At 44.8% G+C, this 12,966-nt stretch overlaps 1 protein-coding gene across 1 annotated transcript in view; it reads right to left on the bottom strand.

Annotated features, from left to right (window-relative positions):
- Positions 1-361: 361 nt before the first annotated feature.
- The window catches only part of LOC139395226 (guanine nucleotide-binding protein subunit alpha-13), a 38,331-nt gene continuing 25,726 nt past the window's right edge, over positions 362-12,966 (bottom strand). The window contains exons 3-5 of the mRNA XM_071142873.1: positions 6,710-6,760; positions 1,195-1,395; positions 362-988 (exon numbers count right to left, since the gene is read on the bottom strand). Of these exons, the coding sequence (XP_070998974.1) occupies positions 617-988; positions 1,195-1,395; positions 6,710-6,760 (624 nt within the window). The 3' untranslated portion in view covers positions 362-616. The remainder of the gene's footprint in view (positions 989-1,194; positions 1,396-6,709; positions 6,761-12,966) is intronic.

Below are 12,966 nucleotides of genomic sequence, written 5' to 3' on the forward strand. Positions count from 1 at the left end.
ACCAACAGAGTGAATGAATATAGTAATATAGAACAACAGATTTAGGACCAGCTTCCCCTCCCCATATCCTGTCATTAACCATTAGTGTGGAAAATGAAAAACTGACCCAGGATCAGAGTCTGAGGGCAACTTCATCCTACAGAACACATCAACATATCTACAGACTCTGGAATAGTCCATTACAGAGAGGAGAGGGGTGTGTGAGGGGAGGGATTGGGAGAGCTCATTTACAGTGGTTTAGAAGGGGGGGGGGTAGAACTGCCAGGTACAAGGCCATTAGAAGTGGTAACAGGGTTCAGTGGTCAAGGTCATAGGTGACAGCCTGCACCAGAGGTGACTGGAGATCAGGGGTCAAGGGTCATAGGTGACAGCCCGCACCAGAGGTGACTGGAGATCAGGGGTCAAGGTGAGGGCTCGCAGGGGTTAAAGGTCAAGGGCCAAAAGGTGACTCAAAAGGCAGTGACACAGTGTAACACAACAACTCTTCTGCTCTCTGTTCATCACCCTGCAATCACGGCAAGTCAGTGGGTCACAGTGAGGAGTCACAGGGGGGGACGGGGGGGGACGGGGTTAAAGGCCAAAAGGTGACTTGAAAAAGGTCATAACCCCCCTGCGATCACTGCAGCATCAGCTGCTTTAGGTTGTCGTGGAGGATGGTGTCCTTGACGTCTCGGAACACCAGGCGAATGTTCTCCGTGTTGATGGCTGTGGTGAAGTGGTGGTACAGGGGCTTCTGTGTCACGTCCCTCCTCTTCCCCCGGAAACAGTCCACTAGGAACCTCTGTACGTCGGCCAGGCTGTGTGGCTCCCCGGGGTACTCTGGGAAATAGTCCTTGATGGGGACGGAGCGCACCTTGTCCTCCAGAAGGTCCGTCTTGTTGAGGAACAGGATGATGGAGACGTTGGAGAAAACACGATTGTTGACGATCGTCTCGAAGATGTTGAGGGATTCGCTGAGACGGTTGGTTTGACGGTCCTCCATCAAGACCTGGGGGGGGGGGGGGGGTTAAGAGGTTAGGGGAGTAGGGTGTGTGTGTGTGTGTGAAATACAAATGATATTTAATTGTATATAACGTTCAAAGACAGGTGTGTGTGTGCTGATTTAAGAGAGTGTTTGTGCATACATCCAAATTCTTGGTCATTTAATTTCATTCACAAGGACAGAAACGTGTGTGTGTGTGTGTGTAAACCCACCTGGTCATACTCTGAAGAGGAGACGAGGAAGAGGATGGAGGTGACAGAGTCAAAACACTCAAACCATCTCCGTCTCTCCGACCTTTGACCCCCAACGTCCACCATCTTAAATGGAACGTTCTTGATCTCAAAGTCGTACTCGTGGATACCTTTAGTGGGCTTACGGGCCAGGAGAATATCCTGCTGAGTCGGTAGGTAGTCCTGGAGGAGAGAACGAGAGAGAGAACGAGTGAATGAGAGAGAGAACGAGTGAATGAGAGAGAAAACGAGTGAATGAGAGAGAGAACGAGTGAATGGGAGAGAGAACGAGTGAATGAGAGAGAACGAGTGAATGAGAGAGAACGAGTGAATGAGAGAGAACGAGTGAATGAGAGAGAACGAGTGAATGAGAGAGAGAACGAGTGAATGGGAGAGTGATGGATGGAGAAGGGTGGTACTAACGGATGCCTTTCGTAGACTTACAAGCTAACAGGATATCCTGCTGAGTCGGAGAGAGTGAGTGAATGAGAGAGATCTGCTAGCTAACCAGGTAGAACAGATTGTGATGAACACACCCTTCTGTACATCTCCAGCTGTTTGAGCAGCATGCTCTCCTGTCCACTTTGTTCAGATGTTGAAATCAAGTGTCCTACCTGATTTATCAGAAAGAGAACGAGTTGACAATTCCTTATATAAACTGTGTTTTATGCTTATTGAACATTTATAAAACACAGACTAGACAGCTAGTATAACATACCAGACAGCTAGTATAACAGACCAGACAGCTAGTATAACAGACCAGACAGCTAGTATAACAGACCAGACAGCTAGTATAACAGACTAGACCGCTAGTATAACAGACTAGACCGCTAGTATAACAGACTAGACCGCTAGTATAACAGACTAGACCGCTAATATAACAGACTAGACCGCTAGTATAACAGACCAGACAGCTAGTATAACAGACCAGACAGCTAGTATAACAGACCAGACAGCTAGTATAACAGACCAGACCGCTAGTATAACAGACCAGACAGCTAGTATAACAGACCAGACAGCTAGTATAACAGACCAGACAGCTAGTATAACAGACCAGACAGCTAGTATAACAGACCAGACAGCTAGTATAACAGACTAGACCGCTAGTATAACAGACTAGACCGCTAGTATAACAGACTAGACCGCTAGTATAACAGACTAGACCGCTAGTATAACAGACTAGACCGCTAGTATAACAGACCAGACAGCTAGTATAACAGACCAGACAGCTAGTATAACAGACCAGACAGCTAGTATAACAGACCAGACCGCTAGTATAACAGACCAGACAGCTAGTATAACAGACCAGACAGCTAGTATAACAGACCAGACAGCTAGTATAACAGACCAGACAGCTAGTATAACAGACCAGACAGCTAGTATAACAGACCAGACAGCTAGTATAACAGACCAGACAGCTAGTATAACAGACCAGACAGCTAGTATAACAGACCAGACAGCTAGTATAACAGACCAGACAGCTAGTATAACAGACTAGACAGCTAGTATAACAGACCAGACAGCTAGTATAACAGACCAGACAGCTAGTATAACAGACCAGACAGCTAGTATAACAGACTAGACAGCTAGTATAACAGACTAGACAGCTAGTATAACAGACTAGACAGCTAGTATAACAGACTAGACAGCTAGTACAACAGGCTGGCTAAGATGCTGCTAGCGGTATTATATAACAGACTAGACAGCTAGTATAACAGACCAGACAGCTAGTATAACAGACCAGACAGCTAGTATAACAGACCAGACAGCTAGTATAACAGACTAGACAGCTAGTATAACAGACTAGACAGCTAGTATAACAGACTAGACAGCTAGTATAACAGACCAGACAGCTAGTATAACAGACTAGACAGCTAGTATAACAGACTAGACAGCTAGTATAACAGTCTGGTTAAGATGCTGCTAGCGGTATTATATAACAGACTAGACAGCTGGTATAACAGACTAGACAGCTAGTATAACAGACCAGACAGCTAGTATAACAGACCAGACAGCTAGTATAACAGACTAGACAGCTAGTATAACAGACTAGACAGCTAGTATAACAGGCTGGTTAAGATGCTGCTAGCGGTATTATATAACAGTCTGGTGAAGATGCTGCTAGCGGTATTATATAACAGACTAGACAGCTAGTATAACAGTCTGGTTAAGATGCTGCTAGCGGTATTATATAACAGACTATACAGCTAGTATAACAGACTATACAGCTAGTATAACAGACTAGACAGCTAGTATAACAGACTAGACAGCTAGTATAACAGACTAGACAGCTAGTATAACAGACTAGACAGCTAGTATAACAGACTAGACAGCTAGTATAACAGACTAGACAGCTAGTATAACAGACTAGACAGCTAGTATAACAGACTAGACAGCTAGTATAACAGTCTGGTTAAGATGCTGCTAGCGGTATTATATAACAGACTAGACAGCTAGTATAACAGACTAGACAGCTAGTATAACAGTCTGGCTAAGATGCTGCTAGCGGTATTATATAACAGACTAGACAGCTAGTATAACAGACTAGACAGCTAGTATAACAGACTAGACAGCTAGTATAACAGACTAGACAGCTAGTATAACAGACTAGACAGCTAGTATAACAGACTAGACAGCTAGTATAACAGTCTGGTTAAGATGCTGCTAGCGGTACTATATAACAGTCTGGTTAAGATGCTGCTAGCGGTATTATATAACAGTCTGGTTAAGATGCTGCTAGCGGTATTATATAACAGTCTGGTTAAGATGCTGCTAGCGGTATTATATAACAGTCTGGTTAAGATGCTGCTAGCGGTATTATATAACAGTCTGGTTAAGATGCTGCTAGCGGTATTATATAACAGTCTGGTTAAGATGCTGCTAGCGGTATTATATAACAGTCTGGTTAAGATGCTGCTAGCGGTATTATATAACAGTCTGGTTAAGATGCTGCTAGCGGTACCCGAATGCAGCGCGAGACAAACTGAGAATTAATTTTCCAGAATCCATGTTCATTGATACTCCTGTTGTAGTAGTGTCTGCTCTGCTCTCAATCTGAGGAGTTGAGACATAAACTGGGTTTCATTAGAAAAGGTTAACTTCTCCTCTATTGCAGTATAATAATGTCTCCATGTGTTGTGGTGTCCATATGACCCATTCTGTTAGACCAAACCTCAAATGGAAATAGGGAGGGGAAACCGCTCGTCAGAGAATTGATCTCTCATCTTCGTTGTCGTGAGTGACAGGGGGAGGGGCTTGGTGTGTGAGTGACAGGGGGAGGGGCTTGGCGTGTTAGTGACAGGGGGAGGGGCTTGGTGTGTGAGGGGGAGGGGCTTGGTGTGTGAGTGACAGGGGGAGGATGCTTGGTGTGTGAGTGACAGGGGGAGGGGCTTGGTGTGTGAGTGACAGGGGGAGGGGCTTGGTGTGTGAGTGACAGGGGGAGGGGCTTGGTGTGTGTGTGTAAATGGGAAGGTGCATACAGCGCAGAAGGAACGAATGAGACAAGACCAAAAAGAAAACATGAGAACAAATTGGACATAAAACAAGATCTTTACAAACTGAAGGAAGGAAGGAAAGAGATCTTTAAACTGAAGGAAGGAAGGAAGGAAAGAAGGAAGGAAGGAAAGAGATCTTTAAACTGAAGGAAGGAAGGAAGGAAGGAAGGAAGGAAGATCTTTACAAACTGAAGGAAGGAAGGAGATCTTTAAACTGAAGGAAGGAAGGAAGGAGATCTTTAAACTGAAGGAAGGAAGGAAGGAAGGAAAGAGATCTTTAAACTGAAGGAAGGAAGGAAGGGAGATCTTTAAACTGAAGGAAGGAAGGAAGGAGATCTTTAAACTGAAGGAAGGAAGGAAGGAAAGAGATCTTTAAACTGAAGGAAGGAAGGAAGGAAGGAAAGAGATCTTTAAACTGAAGGAAGGAAGGAAGGAAGGAAGGAAAGAGATCTTTAAACTGAAGGAAGGAAGGAAGGAGATCTTTAAACTGAAGGAAGGAAGGAAGGAGATCTTTAAACTGAAGGAAGGAAGGAAGGAAGGAGATCTTTAAACTGAAGGAAGGAAGGAGATCTTTAAACTGAAGGAAGGAAGGAAGGAGATCTTTAAACTGAAGGAAGGAAGGAAGGAAGGAGATCTTTACAAACTGAAGGAAGGAGATCATTACAAACTGAAGGAAGGAGATCATTACAAACTGAAGGAAGGAGATCATTACAAACTTGTATGTGTTGTATGTGTGTGTGTGTTGTATGTGTGTGTGTGTTGTATGTGTTGTATGTGTGTGTGTGTTGTATGTGTGTGTGTGTTGAATGTGTTGTATGTGTATTGTGTGTTGTATGTGTGTGTGTGTTGTATGTGTGTGTGTGTTGTATGTGTTGTATGTGTTGTGTGTGTGTGTGTGTTGTATGTGTTGTGTATGTGTGTGTGTGTGTGTGTATGTGTTGTGTATGTGTGTGTTGTATGTATGTGTGTGTGTGTGTGTGCGTGTGTGTTGTATGTGTTGTATGTGTTGTATGTGTGTGTGTGTTGTATGTGTGTGTGTGCTGTATGTGTGTGTGTGTGTGTTGTATGTGTTGTATGTGTGTGTGTGTTGTATGTGTGTGTGTGTGTTGTATGTGTATGTGTGTGTTGTATGTGTATGTGTGTGTTGTATGTGTTGTATGTATGTGTGAGTTGTATGTGTGTGTGTGTGTTGTATGTGTGTGTGTGTGTGTGTGTGTGTGTGTGTGTGTGTTGTATGTGTGTGTGTGTGTTGTATGTGTGTGTGTGTGTGTGTGTGTGTGTGTGTGTGTGTGTGTGTGTGTTGTATGTGTGTGTGTGTGTGTGTGTGTGTGTGTGTGTGTTGTATGTGTGTTGTATGTGTTCCATTCCAGAGGAGAATTCCTGACATTCTAGACGCTGTGACATCAAAGGTCAGGCTGCACTGTAAAAGCCATCAGTGAAGTCACCATCGGGATACCAGCCAGAGATACAGAGTTACACTCCTCATTCCATTCCTCTGCACTGCCCGTGAAGAACAGGGAGAAAAGTTGAGAAAGATGAAAGAGAGAGAGGTCGGTTTCCCCCTCTTTAGTCAGAAGGAGATCAGGCCTTCACTGGTAGCACACCCTGACATCTCAGAGAGAGATGGAGATATGTGAGGAGATGGATAGAACCACAGAGGGAGGAGAGAGAGGGATGGTTTCACCCTCTTTAGTCAGAAGGAGATCAGGCCTTCGCTGGTAGCACACCCTGACATCTCAGAGAGAGATGGAGATATGTGGGGAGATGGATAGAACCACAGAGGGAGGAGAGAGAGGGATGGTTTCCCCCTCTTTAGTCAGAAGGAGATCAGGCCTTCGCTGGTAGCACACCCTGACATCTCAGAGAGAGATGGAGATATGTGGGGAGATGGATAGAACCACAGAGGGAGGAGAGAGAGGGGGACGGCTTCACTTCTCTTTTCATTCTGACTGTTACTTCATCAGCAGTAGTGTATAGATGCATAAGAGATGGGTGGGACTTACCGGCTGTCCCAGCTTTTCCAAATGATCCAGGAAATACTTTACAGACTCCCCCTGGGAGAGGAGAGGGGAGAGGGAGAACATGTCAGATTGGTTCAGTTATTCAGAGTTCAAGCACACTTACTACAGAGGTCATGCTATTCATATTAAAAGTGAATCAAAAGTAGTGTTGTGTGGGTGGATGTGAAAAGCCAAGGACTCCTTTTAAAACTCTTAAAACAGGAAGACAAGACAAGTGTGTTGACCTCTGACTCTCACGCGCAGCGCTGCCTGAAAATCAAGGCAATGAGGCGAAACTCGCTTCCTGCGCCCGCCGGACTGAACAGGAAATGCAGAGATCTCAGAACAAACACACACACACAAACACACACAGCATCTATAAATGAAACCCTGAGTAACACGCTGCTCAGGAAGCAGCAGACACAGAACAGAACAAACAGAAGGTGTTTGTGTGTGTCTGTTTAGGCTAAGTGTGTGTGTGTGTGTGTGTGTGTGTGTGTGTGTGTGTGTGTGTGTGTGTGTGTGTGTGTGTGTGTGGTGTGTAAGCAAGAAAGGAGAGCGAGAAAGACAGAAAGAGAAACCAAGCTGTGGCCTTGAGAATACCACATGCACACAGAACAGCTGTGAAACCACAGAGGTACCACTACTAGCACGATGCCATAACCCCCAGGAGAAGGCTGAAACGACAGAGGCACCACTACCACGATGCCATAACCCCCAGGAGGAGGCTGAAACCAGAGGTAACACTAGCACGATGCCATAACCCCCAGGAGGAGGCTGAAACTAGAGATACCACTACCACGATGCCTTAACCCCCAGGAGGAGGCTGAAAACAGAGGTAACACTACCACGATGCCATAACCCCCAGGAGGAGGCTCAAACCAGAGGTACCACTACCACGATGCCATAACTCCCAGGAGGAGGCCGAAACCACAGAAGTACCACTACCACGATGCCATAACCCCAGGAGGAGGCTGAAACCACAGAAGTACCACTAGCACGATGCCATAACCCCCAGGAGGAGGCTGAAACCACAAAAGTACCACTACCACAATGCCATAACCCCCAGGAGGAGGCTGAAACCAGAGGCACCACTACTAGCACGATGCCATAACCCCCAGGAGGAGGCTGAAACCAGAGGCACCACTAGCAGCAGGATACAAGGCGAGGGGAGGAGTAGACAGACGACCCCCCCCCCCCCCCCCCCTAAAGAGCCATAGATCACAACACATTCTATTCTAAGGGGAAACCCCCCTCCTCCCACACAACTACACCTGTGGGACTTTTCTATTTTGGGCTAACATGTGGGGGCATGTGAGGAGCTGTGAAACCAGAGTGGGGGGGCAACTACTACCAAAAGGACTAGGTAGTGTTAGACCATGGCTTTAGATTAGGATCCAGGGGCAAGTGGGCAACCACATCCAAGTCACAAATCACTCAGTTCCAATGTTAATCATCCCACTCGGGGTTCCACTCTGTCACCGGAAACTGTTCAAGTCTCTTGTGTGACTCATACACAACATGGGGGGGAAAGACCCCCCCCCCCCCCCCCCAGACTTCTGCTGTGGTTACAACCTCGAGGCTTCAGTCATGGAGATGATCTATTGACATACATAGAACGAACACTGATATACAGAAATAGTTTCCAGAATAAGCGACTGATACTTTCTAAGAGCTAAAACAGGAGGTGTTTTAAACAGGCCTATTTCTGCTTCCTAAATGGTTAACAAAGTCATTATTACCATCAGCTAATTATCAGATGACGACAGTCTCTCTCCTTTCCTGAGAACAACTTAAGTCTTATTTGAATGTAACTGCCATCAACTGTCACGCCGCAAGTTTGTTGACAACCTGCCAAATCAAATAAAGCTTTGAGAATTTGAATGTGAGACAGACGCTGCACGTCTGTCCTGTGATTATCTACGAACAACAATAAAATAATAAAGAGCGAGAGAAAAAGATTGAATGATGAAGAGTGAGAGTCTTGTGTAAGAATGAGAGAGGGAGAGAGTATCAAAACTCAGTGTTTAAAGCAGTGTAAAACCCATAGACAGTGTTTAAAGTAGTGTAAAACCCATAGACAGTGTTTAAAGCAGTGTAAAACCCATAGACTGTGTTTAAAGCAGTGTAAAACCAGTGTAGACTGTGTTTAAAGCAGTGTAAAACCCATAGACTGTGTTTAAAGCAGTGTAAAACCCATAGACTGTGTTTAAAGCAGTGTAAAACCCATAGACTGTGTTTAAAGCAGTGTAAAACCCATAGACTGTGTTTAAAGCAGTGTAAAACCCATAGACTGTGTTTAAAGCAGTGTAAAACCCATAGACTGTGTTTAAAGCAGTGTAAAACCCATAGACTGTGTTTAAAGCAGTGTAAAACCCATAGACTGTGTTTAAAGCAGTGTAAAACCCATAGACTGTGTTTAAAGCAGTGTAAAACCCATAGACTGTGTTTAAAGCAGTGTAAAACCCATAGACTGTGTTTAAAGCAGTGTAAAACCCATAGACTGTGTTTAAAGCAGTGTAAAACCCATAGACTGTGTATAAAGTAGTGTAAAACCCATAGACTGTGTTTAAACCCATAGACTGTGTTTAAACCCATAGACTGTGTATAAAGTAGTGTAAAACCCATAGACTGTGTTTAAACCCATAGACTGTGTTTAAAGCAGTGTAAAACCCATAGACTGTGTTTAAAGTAGTGTAAAACCCATAGACTGTGTTTAAACCCATAGACTGTGTTTAAACCAGTGTAAAACCCATAGACTGTGTTTAAACCCATAGACTGTGTTTAAAGCAGTGTAAAACCCATAGACTGTGTTTAAAGCAGTGTAAAACCCATAGACTGTGTTTAAAGCAGTGTAAAACCCATAGACTGTGTTTAAAGCAGTGTAAAACCCATAGACTGTGTTTAAAGCAGTGTAAAACCCATAGACTGTGTTTAAAGCAGTGTAAACCCCATAGACTGTGTTTAAAGCAGTGTTAAACCCATAGACTGTGTTTAAAGCAGTGTAAAACCCATAGACTGTGTATAAAGTAGTGTAAAACCCATAGACTGTGTTTAAACCCATAGACTGTGTTTAAACCCATAGACTGTGTATAAAGTAGTGTAAAACCCATAGACTGTGTTTAAACCCATAGACTGTGTTTAAAGCAGTGTAAAACCCATAGACTGTGTTTAAAGTAGTGTAAAACCCATAGACTGTGTTTAAACCCATAGACTGTGTTTAAACCAGTGTAAAACCCATAGACTGTGTTTAAACCCATAGACTGTGTTTAAAGCAGTGTAAAACCCATAGACTGTGTTTAAAGCAGTGTAAAACCCATAGACTGTGTTTAAAGCAGTGTAAAACCCATAGACTGTGTTTAAAGCAGTGCAAAACCCATAGACTGTGTTTAAAGCAGTGTAAAACCCATAGACTGTGTTTAAAGCAGTGTAAACCCCATAGACTGTGTTTAAAGCAGTGTTAAACCCATAGACTGTGTTGAAAGCAGTGTAAAACCAGTGTAGACAGTCCTAATGGAAGCGTTTCCACAAAATCATTTAAGCGTCCAGTCAGACCACCGCCACTGAGCAGAGCAGACCACCGCCACTGAGCAGAGCAGACCACCACCACTGAGCAGAGCACCACCACTGAGCAGAGCAGACCACCACCACTGAGCAGAGCAGACCACCGCCACTGAGCAGAGCAGACCACCACCACTGAGCAGAGCACCACCACTGAGCAGAGCAGACCAGCGCCACTGAGCAGAGCAGACCACCACCACTGAGCAGAGCAGACCACCACCACTGAGCAGAGCAGACCACCACCACTGAGCAGAGCAGACCACCACCACCACTGAGCAGACCACCACCACCACTGAGCAGAGCAGACCACCACCACCACTGAGCAGAGCAGACCACCACCACTGAGCAGAGCAGACCACCACCACCACTGAGCAGAGCAGACCACCACCACTGAGCAGAGCACCACCACTGAGCAGAGCAGACCACCACGGCACCAAAATCACATGGGCCAAACCAATACCGAAGGGGAAGAATACTGATTAGGTAGAATCCATTGAGAAGTGGTTATTAATTAGAATGGACTAGACCAGCATGATGGAACAGAATGTTCTAGGGTGGACTAGACCAGCATGATGGAACAGAATGTTCTAGGGTGGACTAGACCAGCATGATGGAACAGAATGTTCTAGGGTGGACTAGACCAGCATGACATAACAGAATGTTCTAGGGTGGACTAGACCAGCATGATGGAACAGAATGTTCTAGGGTGGACTAGACCAGCATGATGGAACAGAATGTTCTAGGGTGGACTAGCCCAGCATGATGGAACAGAATGTTCTAGGGTGGACTAGACCAGCATGATGGAACAGAATGTTCTAGGGTGGACTAGACCAGCATGATGGAACAGAATGTTCTAGGGTGGACTAGACCAGCATGATGGAACAGAATGTTCTAGGGTGGACTAGACCAGCATGATGGAACAGAATGTTCTAGGGTGGACTAGACCAGCATGATGGAACAGAATGTTCTAGGGTGGACTAGACCAGCATGATGGAACAGAATGTTCTAGGGTGGACTAGACCAGCATGACATAACAGAATGTTCTAGGGTGGACTAGACCAGCATGATGGAACAGATTGTTCTAGGGTGGACTAGACCAGCATGATGGAACAGAATGTTCTAGGGTGGACTAGACCAGCATGATGAAACAGATTGTTCTAGGGTGGACTAGCCCAGAATGATATAATGTTCTAGGGTGGACAAGACCAGCATGATGGAACAGAATGTTCTAGGGTGGACTAGACCAGAATGATATAATGTTCTAGGGTGGACTAGCCCAGAATGATATAATGTTCTAGGGTGGACTAGACCAGCATGATATAATGTTCTAGGGTGGACTAGACCAGCATGCTGCAACAGAATGTTCTAGGGTGGACAAGACCAGCATGATGGAACAGAATGTTCTAGGGTGGACTAGACCAGCATGATAATGTTCTAGGGTGGACTAGACCAGGATGAAATAACAGAATGTTCTAGGGTGAACTAGGCCAGGATTGATAGAATGTTCTAGGGTGGACTAGACCAGGATTGATAGAATGTTCTAGGGTGAACTAGGCCAGGATTGATAGAATGTTCTAGGGTGGACTAGACCAGGATTGATAGAATGTTCTAGGGTGGAATGGACCAGAATGATGGAATAATATACTGTCCTCTTGTCCCAACAACCAGCAGAAGCAACATGACATTCTCTAGTCTATCTAACATAACCCATCTGACCTGGTATACTGCTGACCACATAGACGTGTGTGTGTGTGTGTGAGTTCGTCAGTGCTTTCGCTTCCCCTGCGTTCCCCTACTCAGTAAAGCAACGGTGTGACGCATGCCGAACACAGACACACGCGTAAGGAAACCACATCCCCCCAGCCCCGCCTCCACTCTGCCGTCATGCTGATATCTACTACTAGGCTCTGGTGAGGCAGGTGGAAGATCAACTGTCACCAACTGTCACCAAAATATCTCTAGAATGAGGAGGGTCAAAGGACATGGTAACCACGATGGGTTACTGTGGTTACGGTCTCCGAGGTGAGTGGAACCTGAAGAGAAGCCTGTAGTCAGTGTGTTCTGCTACTAACACAGTACGTGTAGTTAGAGTAGCGTCCATATAGGGTTTTTGGGTTCGATACAGATTCCCAATTTTTTGGTCTGTTTAACAGGGCGAAATGAAAAATATGTTTCCACAAAACGTTCTCATAAATTACCATCCAAAAGAGTAATTTTCCAAGAAATGCTTAAAATGTTGATTTTGTACATTGTGACAATGACAGAACGACCACAGTGTGCAGATCAGCATGAGACGCAGATCAGATTCCCCCTTTTCCATGCTTATTGAATATCAGGTATATGTGATAATTAACAGACATCAATAGGCTGTATTGTAAAAATAAAACAGTATCAGGAGATCATATCGTTGAAACGATATCTGCTGCTACCACAGAGCTAATATATTCTCTGTGGTGTTGACTGCTGCTACCACAGGGCTAATATATTCTCTGTAGTGTTGACTGCAACTACCACAGACATAATATATTACCTGTAGTGTTGACTGCTGCCACCACAGGGCTAATATATTATCTGTAGTGTTGACTGCTGCCACCACAGGGCTAATATATTCTCTGTAGTGTTGACTGCTGCCACCACCGGGCTAATATATTCTCTGTAGTGTTGACTGCTGCCACCACAGGGCTAATATATTATCTGTA

The sequence above is a fragment of the Oncorhynchus clarkii genome, unplaced genomic scaffold (assembly GCF_045791955.1).
Source record: "Oncorhynchus clarkii lewisi isolate Uvic-CL-2024 unplaced genomic scaffold, UVic_Ocla_1.0 unplaced_contig_14083_pilon_pilon, whole genome shotgun sequence".
Taxonomy (NCBI): domain Eukaryota; kingdom Metazoa; phylum Chordata; class Actinopteri; order Salmoniformes; family Salmonidae; genus Oncorhynchus; species Oncorhynchus clarkii.